The sequence below is a fragment of the Miniopterus schreibersii genome (genome assembly GCF_964146895.1).
Source record: "Miniopterus schreibersii genome assembly, chromosome: 1".
Lineage (NCBI taxonomy): Eukaryota > Metazoa > Chordata > Mammalia > Chiroptera > Miniopteridae > Miniopterus > Miniopterus schreibersii.
Genome location: NC_138101.1, coordinates 760230 through 777204, shown reverse-complemented (window position 1 = coordinate 777204; position 16975 = coordinate 760230). Strand labels below are relative to the sequence as shown.

Genomic DNA, 16975 nt, shown 5'->3' with positions numbered 1-16975 from the left:
CAGCGAGGGGTAGAAGCCGGGGGCCTCTTGGGTGCTGGGCTCCGCGACAGGCCTCACCGCCTGAGCTGGGGACAGCAGCCCGGGGGGACAGCCACGCGGGACACGAAGCCTGCCCTCCCCTCCCCACTCCCCCAGCCAGATGGAGCCTTTCGATGATTTTTTTTTAATATATCTTTATTGATTTCAGAGAGAGGGAAGGAGAGGGAGAGGGAGAGAGAGAAACATCAATGATGAGAGTCATTGATCGAGCCACAACCAGGGCATGTGCCCTGACCAAGAATTGAACCCCGATCGCCTGGATCCTGGCTGGACGCTCAACTGCTGAGCCACGCCTGGCCGGGCTCATGATTTTTATTGGAATAATTTTACATTCACAGGGAAGAGTTGAGGCTCGTAGAGCTCCCCCTCCCTGGTTCCCCTGGAGCCAACACCTTACATCTCGGCAGAAGCTTTGTCGAAACTTAGCACCCCACGGGGTCATCACCGCTAACTAATCCCACCGGCTTTCCACAGATATGGAAGGATCTCTCGCTCTCTTCCAACCCTCACCCAAAGATATTTTTTCCATGGCTTTTCAGAGAGAGTGGGTGGGGAGAGAGGGAGAGAAACATCGTTGTGAGAGAGACGCACTGACTGGTTGCCTCCCACTGGCGGCCGGGATTGCGCCTGCGACTGAGGAACATGCCCCTGGCTGGGCTCAAACCCGGGACCCCTCAGTCTGCCCGCGACACTCTAACCACTGAGCAAGCCAGCTAGGGCTGGACGGATCTCTCCTAAAAAGCAGATCTGTGTAACAGAGAAGCCTGCCCCAGGCCGCCTCCCACTGCAAACAACCGTAAAACTGATGAGGCAGCGTTTTCAGGGGGTGGGGACAGGAAGAGCAGGACGGTGACCTCAAGGAAGGGAAATGCTTGAGGTCGCCTTGGCCACCCCAGCTCTCACTGTGTGGGCAGTCTGGTGGCACAGGGAGATGGGGTCCACCCGGGCACCCCGTGGGCCGAGCTGAGGGGCAGCGACAGAGAGGCAACTGTGCGGAGGGGAGTCCAAGACGCCCACTGTCCTTGGCTGAAGACTGGGCTGCACATGCTGAGGGCGAGGCCTCCATTCACCAGAGAACAAAATCCCCGGGCGCTCCCGTCCCAGCGCAGACCTCACTCAGGCCGCCTGACCGTCCCTGGCATACGGTTGAGACACCGGGATCCCTGCCCTGTCCCCAGGGGCCACATCCTAGAGCAAAACATTCCCCAAACACATCCTGTCTGTTATCAAAAGAACGGTCAAGAGTGATCATCACACCCAGTTCCTCCGGTCAGTCACTCAGTGAGGAAGCTGGACAGATCCGGCTCAAGTTTCCTGTGGGGTAGCCGACAAGATGCTGCTTCTATCTCCTCTCCCTCTCCCTTCCTCTCTCTGACATCAATTAAAAAAAATTTTTTTTTTTAAATAAAATGAAAGCTCTAGAGATGAAAAGTACGTAAATGACAAAGTCACCAGAAGGGCTTGGAAGACGGCAGGAGACAGAAGAGCGAGCCAATGAGCTTCCACAGGGAGTGCCCACCCGAAGAACGCGGAGGGGAGCGTGAGGAAGAGCCTCGGGCACTTGGTGGACCAGGCCACAGGGTCTGATGGGTGCTTGGGAGCCCGAGAAAGAAAGGTAGGAGTGGGACAGAAAAAATTTTTTTGCTAAAGTAATGGCCAAAGGTTTTCCAAAGTTGACGGAAACACCGACTTAAATGTCCCAGACATTCAGGGAGCCCCAGCAGGATTAGGCCTTGTGGGATGCAAACCACGCGCAGGCACTTGAATCAAACCAGAGGGGCCGGCGGCGAGGAAAGAGGCGGCGGGCCTCACCAATAGCAGCCAAAACTTCACCCCAAAAGGCGGCCATGGGAACCCATTGACTCCCCAGGGTCTCATGCAGGGACCTCTTTAGCTTCAGGGAGACTGAGCCTCGGGTCAGAGTCACAGGAAGTGGGTCCATGGCCGAGGGAACAGCTGACCAACGAGAGAGAAGACAGAGTCCAGCACCAGACTCACACCGGACGGAACTTTGGTCCAGGACAGAGGGACACGCAGACTGGGGGAAGGAGACTCCTGAACATGGAGGCCTGTGGAAGGGCTGTGTGATCCGTAGGGTAAAAATGGGAAGCTGGGCCATACCTCACACTGTGCCAGTCTCCAGGAAACTCTAGGTCGCACAGGTCTTACACAGCAAAAGAAAATCTTTCACTCTTTTTAAAAAAATATATGTTTTTATTGATTTTTTTTTTTTTTTTTTTTTAAGAAAGAGGAAGGGAGATAGATAGAAACATCAATGAGCCCGGCCGGGTGTGGCTCAGCGGTTGAGCATCGACCTAGGATCCAGGAGATCGTGATTTGATTCCCGGTCAGGGCACATGCCCCGGTTTGCATGATCCCTGATTAAGGGTGTGCAGGAAGCAGCTGATCAATGACGACTCTCCCATCACTGATGTTTCAACTCTCTCTCCCTTCCTTTCTCTGAAATCAATAAAGATATATTAAAAAAAAAAAATCAGTGAGAGAGAAACATAGATCTGCTGCCTCTTGCACGCCCCCTACTGGAGCTCGAGCCTGGAACCTGGGCGTGCGCCCTGATTGGGAATCGAACCAGTGACCTCTTGGTTCATAGGTCGATGCTCAACCACTGAGCCACACCGGCTGGGCTCGTTCATTCTTTTTGTAGAAGATACGAGTGGACACCCTTCTGACCTTCAGCCAGGGGAGATTCTCTAAAAGGACGGTAGGGGGGAAAAAACACTAGCTAGCAAAGGAAATATTGACAAATTGTACTAAAATTAAGAACTTCTGTTCATCAAAGGACATCAAAAACTTCCAAAACAGACTCGAAGCAGCAGGAGCTGGAGGTCAGCCAGCACCATACATCAAGACAAGTTATAAGGCCACAGTAATTGGAACCACTGGGTATTGGCTCGAGTATAAACAAAAAGGCCAAGCAGCAGAACTGACCCACGCATAAGGCGAGTGCCGCTGTAATTCCGTGCGGTATGTTAGTTATTTGCTTCTGTAACATGTTCTTGCAAACACAGGGGCTGAAAACAACACCAAGGCTCTGTGTGTACGGGAGACATTGAACGATGCTTCTCTCTCACATTGGGTTTCTCTCTGTCTCTCTTCCCCTTCCTCTCTCCCTCTCCCTTCCTTTCTCTCTAAAAATCAATAAAAATTCATTTTGAAAAAACCATGTGGGCCAGGAAGCTCAGTTGGTTAGAGCGTTGTCCCGACACGCTAAGGTTGTGGGTTCGATCCCCAGTCAGGGCACATACAAGAAGCAACCAATGACCACATCAATAATGGACCAACAAATCAATGCTTCTCTCGCGCTTTCTCTCTCTATCTCTCTCTAAAGTCAATCAACTAATAAAAATATTTTTTAGAATAAAAATAAATGTTAAAAAAAACATGAAAAACTGCCTCGAAATCTGTAGGCAAGAAAGGAATTAAGAATGAACCACAAGCAGCCCCACATCTTCCAGAGTGACCTTCACAATAACCACAAACCCGAGCACTGGTGGGGATTGGGAGTGACCGCTCTGCCTGCCGGGGGTGGGTAAGCTGGTAGAACCACCCTGGAGAACCACCTGCCAGGAGCGGCGAAGGCTGGCCTTCAGCACACCCTGACCGGCAAGCCTGCTCCTGTCAAAGGCAAGCATTGGTGCCGCAAACGCCACCTGCCACAAACACCATGTGCCACAAACGACAATGTTAACAGCAACATTACTCATAATGCCCCGAACAGCGGGTCCCTCTACCACAAGACTGATGAACAAACTGGGGTTCTTCATATAATGGGATACTGCAGAGCAAGGAAAAAACACTTGTTACCCACGATGCTGGTGAATTTGACAGATATAATGTCAAATGGAAGCAGCCAGATTTAAAAAAGCATATGCTATTTGATCCCACTTATACAAAGTGAAAAACAGGCAAAATTGATTTTGGGGGGTGGAAGCCAAAGCAGAGGTTGCCTGTGAGAGGGGTGATGTTAGAGGGGCATGGGGGGCTCCTGGGAGCTGGCTGACTCTGCCCTATTGGAGCAGGGCTGCCTGCGTGTGGACACAGTAGAAAGCGGCTCCCGACCGCCCTGAGGACTTGGCCACGTCATCGCTTCACTTTATTTCATGTTTTTTTCATTATTTAGAGAATACTTTGTTAGTTTCTGTAGTCAAATCTGTGTAGATGAAGACCTTACATATTTAATGCAGTGCCTTACCCCTGTACAAATGGAAAAGACGTTGGACGTTTCTAGACCAATATGGCTGTTAATTTCTGTACAATGCCAACCCAGCACCATACAACCGGGACAGTTTTTCCAAGGTTAACAGCACAGCTAGTTTCCAAAAATTCAAATTATATATCTGTATATATAGTTATGTATTTTTATATAAAAAGACCGACAGCACTACGTTATGCACCAATACCAGCAACAGCTCTTCCAGGTTCTGCAGTCATCTGAACAAAGCTATAGAGGCGTCCAAGCACACTCCATTAAGGAAAAAAAAGGTAAAAAACAGATCTCCAGAAAACAGCAAAGTTCTGTTACCGTTGTGGTACCTGGCAACATTTAAAAAAAAAAAAAAAAAATTAGCATCTCCATCATCATCTGGGAAGAAAACAATTCTAAAACTCTAGAATAACGTCATGAAAAACGGCTCCGATACAGCACGGCCGCCACCAGGTATCGTAAAGCAGGTAGGAGATAAGCTACGTTCAGAGGCCTGACACGATACTGCCCTGCATCTGTAACCTGGAGGGTGCAGTTCAAAAGGCACTGTGGAGACTTGATCCTGTTTCCCAGCAGAGGGCCCTGGGGGGAACAACACAGCCCTGGGAAGACACCCACCTTCTCAGGCACCCTTTCCTTCCATGAGTGGCGCAGTTCCAGGTACGCACCGCTCTTGAAGAGTATCAGCTAAAAACTGTTTTTAAAAGACCAAGAAAGGCCCTCGCCTGTTCTGCTCAGCGGTTAGAGTGTCGGCCCATGGACTGAAGGGTCTTGGGTTCGATTCCCAGTCAAGGGCACGTACCTTGGTTGCAGGCTCCATCCCCGGCAATACTTCAAAGCTTTGGGCGGCAACCAAAGCACAAGCATCGTTTCAAACAGAAGCCGCAGCCAGACCCTGCCCACCGGGGTGCGTTCAGGATGCTGGCATCACTATTTCACCAAGGCTCACTCAGCCAGGAAGGAGGGAGATCAGTTGCTATACTTTGTGTTCAACTCAATTACCATGTTATAAAAATAGCGAACTGCCAGACACAGGCTCCTCTACGCAGCCCAGTTGCTGTCAGTTCCTCACCGGTGGGCCCACCGATGCCATCACTGCATCCCAGGGACAAAAGGGAACGAGTCACAGCTGCCCTGCTGGCTGGCACCACCGCACCATTCGGGCCGGGCTACTCCTCGGCAGACACCGCTTCACTTTAACACAGTGAGGCACAAAACAATTTTAAAGGTTTACAAAAATATACCTTTGCAATCGCACTGACCCGAAAACCCAGCCTCTCAGAGTCTGTTCTTGAATCCACGTGCTAAGTTCAGATTTATACACAGAAACCCCTTCAACAACAGGGCCTGAGAGAGACGTTTCCTCAGTCACCAGAGACGGGCCGAGGCTGGCAGTCCAGCCTTCCTTCTTTTTTCTCTTTTCTTCTTTTTTTAAAAACATTTTTATTGATTTCAGAGAGAAGAAGGGAGAGGGAGAGAGAAACATCAATGAGAGAAACCTCCATCAGCTGCCTCCTGCATGCCCCTGACTGGGGATCGAGCCCACAACCCAGCATGTGCCCTGACCGGGAATCGCACTATAACCTCCTGGTTCATAGGTCGACCCTCAACCTCTGAGCCACACCAGCCAGGCCAGGCTCCTTCCTTGCCCATAGTGCTTGGCAGCAGAGGGACGCAGAAGGGTTAAGGGGCCACCTTCGCTTCAAAGACCTGTCCCCTGAAGCCCCAATTCTAGCTTCAAGCATCCCTCTCTCGCCAGCTCACTCGCTCTGGTACCCGACTCCAAACCTGCAGGCCCAGCAGGCCCCAAGGCCAGGGGCCCCGTCACCTCCCACCCCTCCACCTCTTCAGTCTTTCCTCTCTTCCCCAGTTCAAACTTCCCCCTCAAGCCTGTCACTCTCTTGCACACACCTTGACTCCACTGTCCCCCCCTTCCTTCATCATACTTTCAGGCAAAACCCCAACCTGGTCAAATCCAGCTTCACCTGCTCTGCACCCGAGTGTGGCTGAAGTACAGCTCAAAGCCTGGCTGAGTCTCCCTCGGGCACCCTGACTCTAAACCTAATCCCTCGCCTGATTCCCTAACACGGTCTCTAACCTGATTCTCTAACCTCCCTACCTGGGGAGGTCCTGCTGCCGGGACATCCCACCGTTTCCCTCCACTCTTTGTCTCTGGTGTAAATGCTGGGCAATTATGGAAGGTTATGTACAATTTGTGGAGAGCACAGGAAAGAGGAGAAGAGAGTCCCCAAAAACGAGAGAGAAAAGGGCAAAGAGAGTCCACGCTATTAAAACACAGTGGCTGGCCCGGCCGGTGTGGCTCAGTGGTTGAGCATCGACCTATGAACCAGGATACAGTTCTATTCCTGGTCAGGGCACATGCCGGGGCTGTGGGCTCAATCCCCAGTAGGGCGCTGTGCAGAAGGCAGCTGATTAATGAATGACTCTTTCTCATCATTGATATTTCTCTCTCTGATATCAACAAAAACATACTTAATAAATAAATAAGTAAATAAAACAAAGCAGCAGAGCCATGATTCTGCACACCTGGACTGTGGCGTGGAGATGCAGAGCACAAAGCTGGCCATGGGTGTGGCACTAGGTTTTGCACGGTATTTCGACTTGTTTATACTTATTTTATAAACTTAAAATGGCTACTATGAGCACATGTTCTTTAGATAACCAGAAAACCCAGTAAGCTTATTGTTGAAAAATTAGTTTCTCTAACACTCCAACCAGCCTGGGCTACAGAGAACTCACAGGTGCTGCCCAGAAGCCCCCGCCACAGCACCCCTCTGCCCCTCCTAGAAACCTTGTTTTTGACTTCTCCCTACCCCCACCCCACAGAGCTGGCCAGGGCATCCCAAGTGTTTGGGGGGGGGGGGGAGCTTTCCTACCACCTCCCCAACCAATGTCTTTCAAAGTCCTGAAAAGAGACACTCGTGCCCATCCCGCCGTCACTGCCTCTTGCTCAGCCCTGCCTGGGGTCAGCTGGGACCCTCAGCAGCCTCAGGGACCAGCTCTGAATCTCACGTGCGCCCTCTGCGGGGCCTCACCTCCCTGCCCCGCCAAGGCTGTAGGACGGGGCCAGGGGAGCTCTGTCGGCTCCTGGTACTAGGGCGACCACACCCCTACACTTTGGGCGTTAAAATGCCGGCCCTGTCCGCCCCTGGGAGCTCGTCCACCCTGGCTGGGGCGTGACCTTGGGCGCAGGAACGAGGCCTGTCCTTCGCCGCCTGGGGGTGTGGGTGGGAAAGGGGCCCGGCTTCATCGTTTGCTGGCCGGGGAGGCCTCGGCTTCCGGCACGTGCGCCCAGATGAACCCGCATTCGGTGTCCCTGGCTCACTGCCCAGCGCCAACAGGGGCACTTCATGTCCTTTCCAAAGTGCCCCGCCCTGGCACCGCCGTCTCCCATCGCGGCCGGGCCCGGCGCCGGCAGCTCTGGCTCAGGAAGGCGGCCCGGGGCTCCTTCTCCGCGCAGAGGGCGCCGGGGAGGGCGCGGGCCGCGCGGTTCACCCGGCTCCTGCAGGAAGGGGCGGCGGGGGCCGGAGCTCCACGCTCGCGCCCGAGGGAGGCGCACGGGGCGCGGGGGCGGGGGGAGCAGCGCGGCGAGGCCCAGCCCGGGGCAGGGTCGGGGCGCAGGCGCCGGGCGTGGCCCCCGGGGGAGCGCGGCCCCCAGGGCGGCGGCGAGCATGACCTCCTTCTAGCGAAGGGAGGGTGGGGCCCAAAGGTCGCGCAGGAGGCGGGCGCGGAGCGGAGCCGGGCGCGGCCCCCGGGGAATCCCCGAGGCCCCCGCGCGGAGCCGGGGCGGAGCGCGAGGCCGGGCGGCGGGCGCGGCGGGCGCCCTGGACCCCGGGGCTCCACTCCCCGGGCGCGGCCGAGGCCGCCCAGAGACGAGCGCGGCGCCCGGCCCCCTGCAGCCCCCGCGGGGCCGTCTGCGCGCGTCGCCCTCGCCGCTCCCGCCGCCGGAAGGGCCCGCCACGCATGCGCCCAAATTCCCCCGGCGTCGGCGCGGCGGCGCGGCGAGGACCAGAATGCAGCGCGCGGGGCTGGGCCGCGGGGCACGCCGGGACCGGTAGTCGGCCGCGGGGCACGCCGGGACCGCCCTCACCTGGCCGGCGGCGGGCGCCCGAGGGGCCCAATGGGAGCGGCGCCCGGTCGCCACGCCCCGCGCCGTGCGGCCGGACGTCTGAGCGGGACATGGCCGCCGCCGGTGCCGGGTCCTTGAGCTGAGCGCGCCCGCCACCGGAGCCAACCGCCGCCCTCAACCGTCCGCACGGGCGGCCCGAGGCGCCGCCGGGCCGGCGAGGAGGAGGAGGCAGCCGCGGAGGCCCGAGCGGCCGGCACATGGCGTCCATATTACTGAGGAGCTGCCGCGGCCGGGGGCCCGCCCGCCTCCCGGCGCCGCGCGCCGCCGCCCGCGGGGGTAAGCGCTCCGCCGACCGCGCGGGCCCGGGAGGCGAGGGGGCTCCCCGGCGGTGGGTTGGGGCGCTCGGGCGCGGCCCGGGGCTGGGGTGACGCCGGCGGGCCTCGGCCGGCCCTGCCCCTGCGCCTCTCGCGGGCGGGCGGGCGGCGGGCGAGGCCGCTCCCGGGACGGCCGGCCGGGCGGCGGCCGGTGACTCACTCGCGCCGTGACCTCAGCCGCCCCGGCGCCGGGAAAGTTTGGAAGGAGCGCGCGGCCGGCCGGCCCGGGACGCTCCCCTCGCGGCTAAGCCCCGTGGAACGTGGCGCCCGTCACGAGAACAGCCGTGTTCTTGGGCCACTTCCCGGGCTCCTGAGAGGAGGTGGCCGGGGCGGCAGGCGCTGGCGAGCAGGACCTGCTGGCCTGCGGGGCGTCAGGAGAGGGTCCCCGGGCTTTGCCCCCGTGGCCTGCGTGGCTCTGGCTGTGACACGGAAGCCGCACCCAACGCTGAGCTCTTAGGGGCCCACACGGAGGGTGCCCGCGCTCCCCCTCCCCCTCCCTTTTACATTAACCTTTCTGAGTTTGTTCCCTGTTTGTAAGATTGGGGTGAAGATGACACTCGTCCCTTAAGACTCAGAGGCTCAAGTAAAATGGTCTCTTTCGAGGTGCTTCACCAAGGTACTCCAAGAAGGGATTCTTGTAATTTTTAACAGTGACGGCTGGTTGGCTGCTTAGACCTTTGGAGCGGTGGGTGGGCAGGGCCGCGAGAACTGACTGGGTGCCTGGTGCCCAGCCCGGGTTTAGGCGCTCCAGCTGCTGTCGCAGCTCGCTCTGGGTCGAATGTTGATAAAGATGCTTTGGCCTCTCCACATTTCCCAGCATGTTACAGTTTGACGTTAGCCAATATGTTTTGTGGCCGTATCATTTTGGGAACACAAGTGTTTCCTGTGGTTATGTTCTCCGTTACACAGACACAAGGGGGAGAGAGTGGGTCGGACAGCTCCTTTGCTGTAGGACCAACAGGGACGACTCCAGAGCCTTCAGCACCCAGGGCTGGACCAACAGGGACCCCAGAGCCCTGAACCCTAGGAAAGGACACTCCCAGCTGGGTGCTGTGGCCCTTTTCTGGAGCACACTCCTCCTATTATTAACATCTGACATCAGTATGATTCTTTGTCACAGTTATTAAACCAACTTTGATACATTGTTATTAACTGAGGTCCACACTGCATTCAGATTTCCTTTATTGTGATACGTTTTTCCCTCCCGCTACATACTTTCTTCTTATACTATGCACACTTTTTTTCTGATGTACTCTTTTCATCCCAGGACTTCATCCAGAAGACCACGTTACATTTAATCTCATTTCTCTTTAGTTTCCTCATGGCTGTGACAGTTTCTGACATCCCTTGGCAGTTTTTAGGAGGACTGGGTCAGATATATTGTAGGATGCTCCACTGTGGAGATTTATCTGTTTTCACAGGGTTAGACTGGGATTGTGGGTTTTGGGGAGGAGACTACAGAGGTGAAGCGTCGTCATGTTTTACCAAGGTTGCCTGCTATCAGTGTGGTTTATGGCAGTGACCTTGACCGAAGGGCTAAGGTGGTGAAGGGCTAAGGTGGTGCCTGTCAGGTTCCTCCACTCTACAATTACCACCCCTCCCATTTGCATACCACATTCTTTTCGGGGAAGTGCTGTGTGCAGTACATACTTAGGAGTGGGCCTGGGGCTGCCTCGAGGTGCGCTGACCATATTCACCAGGGACAGGGTGTGAGAGCAGGAGAGCAGCAGCCTATCAAAGGGAGACTCCCAGCCTCTGCCCATTATTGAAACAGGATTCTGGGAGGAGCAGGCTGGGGAAGCCTGGAGGTCTTGGAGGTGTTGAACGTGAGGTGCCCATGGACCTCCATGTCAAGTGTACCCACAGGTATTTGGGTACGGAGTGCCTCAGGAGGAGCTGGAGCTGGAGCTGGAGCTGGAGCTGGAGCTGGAGCTGGAGCTGGAGCTGGGGTAGAGAGGATGCTGTCTGGAGCAGCTGGTGGGGGAGAATCCGGAGTGGAGAGTGTGGGATGTGAAGAAATGCACTTGGTCTCTGTTCCTCTCCCCAGTTCCTGCCAGAGCTCCGAAAGCCCTTGGAATTTCTTGAGTGATCAGGGTGTCTCATGTGATAGATAATGAGCCCCCTTTTCTCTAACCTGAGTTTATGCTAATGAAGTACCTGTGATTAGTGGTCTGGACTTCCTACCTCATCCCAACCTCCGGGGAGGAGTGTGGGCCTGGAAATTGAGTTGGATCGCCAATGGCCAATCATGCTTAGGTAATGAAGATAAAAAGTTTTGAACAGGGAGGCTTGGGGAGCTTCTGGGTTGGTGGCACTTGCCAACCTCACAGGGACAGAAGCTTCTGCATTCAGGACTCTTCTGTACCTTAGCTTTGTATCTCTTTATCTGGATGTTCATCTCTGTCTTTTGTAATAAATTGTGATAATAAGTAGAGCACTTTCCTGAGTTCTGTGCCATTCTGGCATATTATCAAAACTGAGGGATTCATGAGAACCCCTGAATTTGTACTTGGCAGAGTGTGGGCAGCCTGGGGACCCTGCTTTCAACTGACACGTGAAGTGCAGCCAGTCTTATGAGACTGAGCCTTAACCTGGGTCTGCACTAACTCAGGGTAGTGTCAGACTTGAATTGTAGGACACAGCTGGTGTGGGAGAGTTGGTTGTTAGAAAAAAACTAAACCAAAGGGCTTCAGGAGGGAGTGGTCCATGGACCACATCCCTACTGCAGAGAGGGAGGGGAGGAGAGGACAGATCCTGGGGTTTCCTCAGAAGGCTGGGATGGAAGCCTTCAAGCCTTCAGGGTGCATTCAGAAGGCAGTGAGCATGGGAAGGGAGGGGCTGTGCGAGTTCACGCCACCACCAGGTGTGGGGCAGGCCAGGCTGGGGAGCTCTGGGAGCTATGACGTCTTGTTGGCTTGCCGGGGGGCATATGCAGGGTAGGGAGCCATTTCTGAGCCAGCTTGAGGGAGGGGCTGGCCCATGCAGGGATGGAGCGACAGGCCACGGGTGAGGGGGGAGGCTTCTTTTTGGGAGACAGCAAGGGGGGCTGCTCAGCTGGAGTGGTGTGTTCTTTGCCTTGTGCTTTTTAATTTTAACTGAAAATGTAACATTTGAAATGTACAAGATTATTTTACGAATCATGGTGACTGAACTTGTGAGCCAGCTACCAATGCGAAACTAGGCCGATGTCCATATACGAGGTTCTAAATCAGTGTTTGCTGAGAATGGCCCCTGTACAAGAGAGGGAGATTTGCCGTGGCACTAGCCTCCTGTTGAATTACGTAAGTGACAGCTGGAAGTCCCTGTCCCCAGAGGGTCCCCTGGGAGCAGCTTGGGTCCACCTTGCCTGCCCTGCTCCGGGGGTGCCCAGGGGTGGTGCCTGTCCCCTGCCCTGGCCATCTTCTCTCCTCCCTTCTGCTGGCACCCAGAGTTGGCTCTCAGCAACCCAAACCTGTTCCAGCCACTCCTGCTGCCTGAGGGCCTTAGGGTGCCAGCCCGCCTTTCCAGGCTCTGCCTGGCACCCGTCAGGATCAGGATCAGTCTCCTCCCCCTCGCAGGCTGTTTTCCCAGCACAGGGCTTGATCAGAAGTAGGCCCGGATGTTGGTCATGTGGATAATCCTGAAGTTGTGCTGATGGGAGGTTGTGAGTTACAGAAGGCTCAAGAATACATCAGAGTCCTAAAATTGTGCTGTGGGCTCATCAGTAGTGTTTAACCAAGAAATGGCTTATACTTGACAATTGTTTTTTCAGTGATTCTCAGCCCTCACCCCTCACGAGGGCAAGGAAAGCTTTGGGTCACTTGGAGTGGCCCTTGCTTGCTCTGTGGGGCTGCCTGTGTGTTGGGGGTCATGTGCATCCTGGCCTCTGCCCAGCAGAGCCACGCTGGAGCACGTGGGGAGTTGTCCCACTTGAGGGGACCTGAAGGTGGGACTCCCTGTCAGAGGCTGAGGTCCCCACTTGGGATGCGAGGAGCCAGGGGCTGACTCAGGTACCCCTTCTTCCCTAGGGCCACCCTGAGGCACTGTGTTCCTCAGTGGGGCAGACCCTTCACTTGGGAGCACACTGAAACTTCCCAGCATGCAAACAGGCTTCCAGCAACTTACCCTACAAAAGAGAGGTGCTCCCTCAGACTCTGAAGGACGGTGTCAGCATAAATTGCCTGGTTTGAAACTGATTCCTTTGTATTTTCTTTGTTTTTGTTGTAGGTAGTCTGGGGGAACATGCGTGTCTCAGTTGTGCCAACACCGTGGGGTTGATAAGCCGTGTGTAAGTACATGAACCTTGGGTCTGCCCTGAGTGCTGCTTGAGTGATTTGGGGAGCCACCATCTCCTACTTGCCTGTTGTTGTTTTTTTAAATATGTCTTTATTGATTTCAGAGAGAGGAAGGGAGAGGGGAAGAGAGAGAGAAGCACCAGTGATGAGAGTCATTGATCGGCTGCCTCCTGCACGCCCCTTATTGGGTATCAAGCCCGCAACCCGGGCCTGTGCCCTGACCAGGACTCGAATATCGATCTCCTGGATCCTAGGTCGACGCTCAACCGCTGAGCAGCACCGGCCGAGCTTGCCTGGAGGTGGTTTTGCTTCATTTAAGCCTTTGTCTTTTCACTTTGAAATATATAACCACGTTCATTGGTGAATCTGTGAAAAATAAATCAACACTCATAATCCCAGTGCCTGTTACAAATACTGTCCGCAGCCCTGGCTGGTTCACTCAATGATTAGAGCATCGGCCTGCAGACTTAGGGCTCCAGGTTCGATTCCAACCAAGGGCACGTACCTCAGTTGCAGGTTCGATCCACATGCGGGAGGCGACTCAGTCAATGTGTCTCTCTCACATCTCTGTCTCTGTCTCTCCCTCCCCCTCCCTCTTCTCCTTCCACTTTCTGAAAAGCAGTGGAAAAAATATCCTCAGGTGAGGATTAGAAAAGCAAACAAACAGATGTGGCCGGCATTTTGTGTATTTCATTCTGGCCTTTTTCTTATGTCTGTTTTTTATGACAGTCAGTGGTGCCCACAGTCTGAACACAGTGTTGTGTACTTAACAGGAGAGATCTTTTCCACCCATATGGCTTCCATTTGCAGTGGCCTGTGTCATGTTTGTGCAGAGATCCCGGGTGTGCAGGCAGCATTGTTGGTGCTGTGCTCTGTCAGTGAACCCCAGGCAGGCCCTGCCTCACACACGGCTCTTCCCCGAGCCTCGTGCTGAGTGAGTGTAGGCTATGAAGGTCACCCCCACCAAGTTCTGGGGACACATCTGGAACGTGGTGGACTTAGCCCCTCCTTTTGGTGAGAGGTCCGTGGTACTGCTGACAAGTTAGAGGGCTTACTGGAGGGAGAGGCATCCACCCTTCCCTGTCCACCGTCCCATACAGACTTGAACTCTCAGGGCTGCTGTGTCCTCCCACCTGCCCTCCCTTCTGCCCGCATCCCTGAGCGTAATCTCCTGACCCCTTTACCTGCCTGTGTGGTGGGGCACCCAGACCTCTGTCGTGGTACCAGGTCCTTGTCCACCTGCCCGAACACCCAGGGCTGAGCTGCTCTCTCCCCTCCAACATCCCTGATTCTTTTTCAAGGTGCAGGACCTCCTGCCCCAGTGTTGCTGGCCGGACAGCCCCTCACAGCCACTTGTCTTGGAGCTGTGGGGACTTTTGGGTTTCCTTACTCGTTTGAGATTGTTAATTTGTCTCCTCATTTTGGCTATAAAACTTTTCTGGAGAAAGTTTCCTGGGACAGATTTAATTCCCTAGAATAAAAAGTACACAAGTCACACATGAAAACTTGGTTGTTGTAAAACAAAACAAAAACTTGGTGGTTGTTACAGTAAAATTGTGCTCAGGCATACTTCCCACTCTGACTTTATAAAGCGCTTGCGTGAGCAGTGGCCTGCGGGACCTCTCGCACGTGTGTGAGTGTCTCTGGTGGAATCGGTGCAAGGACAGCATTTGTGGGGAAACAACAGTCTGTGTAGAAGCCCCTCCCAGCGGCAGCCCTGACGGCCCCCCAGCAGCAGCCCTCACGGCCCCCCCAGGGTGTCCGGCTCCTGACTTGATTGTTTTTTGCTCCTCACCTGAGGATATGTTTTCCACGGCTTTTTCAGAGGAGGGGAGGGAGGGACACAGCGATTGGTTGCCTCCCTACTGGGCCAAACCTGCAACCAAGGTATGAATCGAACCTGGGACCCTTTGGTCCACGGGCCGATGCTCTAACCACGGAGCCAAACCAGCTAGGGCTTGACTTTGATTTTAATTAGGGTTCTGTGGTCACAGGACTTGCAAAGTACTTTTTATGAGATGGAGCCATCGATGTGTGAGCGTAGGACACTGTTACTTTTGGCCTTTCTAGGTTTTATTCTGAAGTGAAGTAGGTGGCATTTCAAGGGCCTGGGGCCTGTGGGTGGCTGGAAACCAGGTGGCCCAGCGATCTGGGGGTACGGTCATGGTTGCCGTGAAGGATGTGGCCCCACAGGAAAGACAGCTGGAGTCAGTGTTTGGTGTGAAATCTCTGGCTTTAGGGTACTGATGGCTAAGACGGGTTAGGGGGCTGCTGTGTGGTTGGGTTCACCTGCAGTGAACAACCCAGGTGTGAGGGAGCGGGGCTGCTGATGGGGGCCCCAGAGCTTGCGGGACTGCGTGCCTGCCTCCCTGTGTGGGGCATCTATTGTTTTTGACGGTCTGTGTCTGCCATTTACCTTAGTGACTTTTCCAGCCAGCTTTTGTTTCTGGGACCAGGCCTCGCATGTCGTCTTCCTGAATTGTGCCTCTAGTTGAAATTATTTCAGTTCTACATGGTCTTCTGGGGACTGTAACTGGAATGTCATTAAACCCATAACATCATTGGAGAATATTAACTTTTATCCTCACTGAGGTTATGTTTTTATCGATTGTTAGAGACAGAGGAACACCGATCCAGTGCCTCCCGTATGTACCCTGACCTGGGTTGAACCCAAGTCCTTTTTGGCGCACGGGATGATGCGCCAACTAACGGAGCTGCCCAGACAGTGCCGTGAATATTAACTTTTTTAGTCACATACAGTGTTTCCAGGTGTAAGTTGTTAAGACCTTTTTTATCTTCCAGAAGAAGGTATGTCGTTTTTGTACAGGTCACATGCGCTGCCTTGAAGACAGTTCCCAGATGTTATCTGCTTGGTGGTTGCAAGGGGCCTTCCTTCCCATGGTCTCTCCTAGTGATCGTTGCTCAGCGACGCCTGGTTTCCTGTGCTGGCCACTTCACACAGCCCATTGGGCGTTTTTAGCTGCTGTTATAACACCTTCATCGTCAGAGCTGGGGGACCATCCTCTGCACAGTTTTGTCTTTTCTTCCCAGTGCTTTTGCTTCTGTGCTTTCAGCTCCTCCCTCAGTAGCCAGACCTGTTGTAAGAACAGCTGTGATCATTCCTGCGTCTCATAGCAGCAAGGCATAGAGAGTCTGGTGTGTGCCGCTGTGTGTGACGTTAGCTCCTGGTCTTCTCATTTTAAAGGGTTCTTATTAGGAATGGGTGTTGAATTTGTCGAGGACCTTTTTAAGAGTCAAATGTACCCGCACTTAAGGTTCACATTAAAACATAAAAACTGTGCTTTATGCTCTGGCTGGTTTTGCTCAGTGGTTAGAGTGTCACCCCGTGGACGAAGGGTCCCTGGTTCGATTCCAGACAAGGGCATGACCTTGGTTGCAGGCTTCGCCTTGGTGGGGGCACAAGCGGGAGGCAACCACTCGCTGTGTCTCTCTCACATTGATGTTTCTCCCCCCCCCCCCCCCGAAAAATCAATGGAAAAAAAATATCAGGTAAGGATTGAAAACAAGCAGCTTCATTAGTACAACTTTTTTATAAGTTCACAATTTTTAGAGTTAAACACTTTCTTTAAAGAATCAAACAAGGAGAACTAAAAGCTGTTTTGCTGAACTCATACAGTTCAGATTAGGAATCATAGATGAGAGTCAAATCACGTCATTCTCAGCACCCAAGTTTTTTTCCTTTCAACCGCACAGCGTAAGAAACCTTGAGCCACACAGATGAGTAACTGCAAGTGGTGGCCGTTCCTATTGGCTGTTTTATGATCTCAGTCTTCGGTTTAAATAGTCCAGACCCCTGACGGGAGGAAGTGGAGTTGCTGGTCCAAGACAACATCGTGGACACTGCCTGGCTACTCTGGACCTCTTTATTCCAGAAAGAAAGGCAGAGAGGAGGCATCCCAGGCTCTGAGTGAGCAGACGGTAGCGGGGGCCTTGAGACCTCGCCCAGTGGGGA

The 16975-nt window shown here is 54.3% G+C and overlaps 1 protein-coding gene across 1 annotated transcript in view; it reads left to right on the top strand.

Moving 5' to 3' along the window:
* The first annotated feature begins 8431 nt into the window (after nucleotides 1-8431).
* LETM1 (leucine zipper and EF-hand containing transmembrane protein 1) overlaps nucleotides 8432-16975 on the top strand; it is a 35328-nt gene continuing 26784 nt past the window's right edge. Inside the window, exons 1-2 of the mRNA XM_081117391.1 lie at nucleotides 8432-8690; nucleotides 12935-12995. Coding sequence (XP_080973517.1) covers nucleotides 8612-8690; nucleotides 12935-12995 — 140 coding nt within the window. The 5' untranslated portion in view covers nucleotides 8432-8611. The remainder of the gene's footprint in view (nucleotides 8691-12934; nucleotides 12996-16975) is intronic.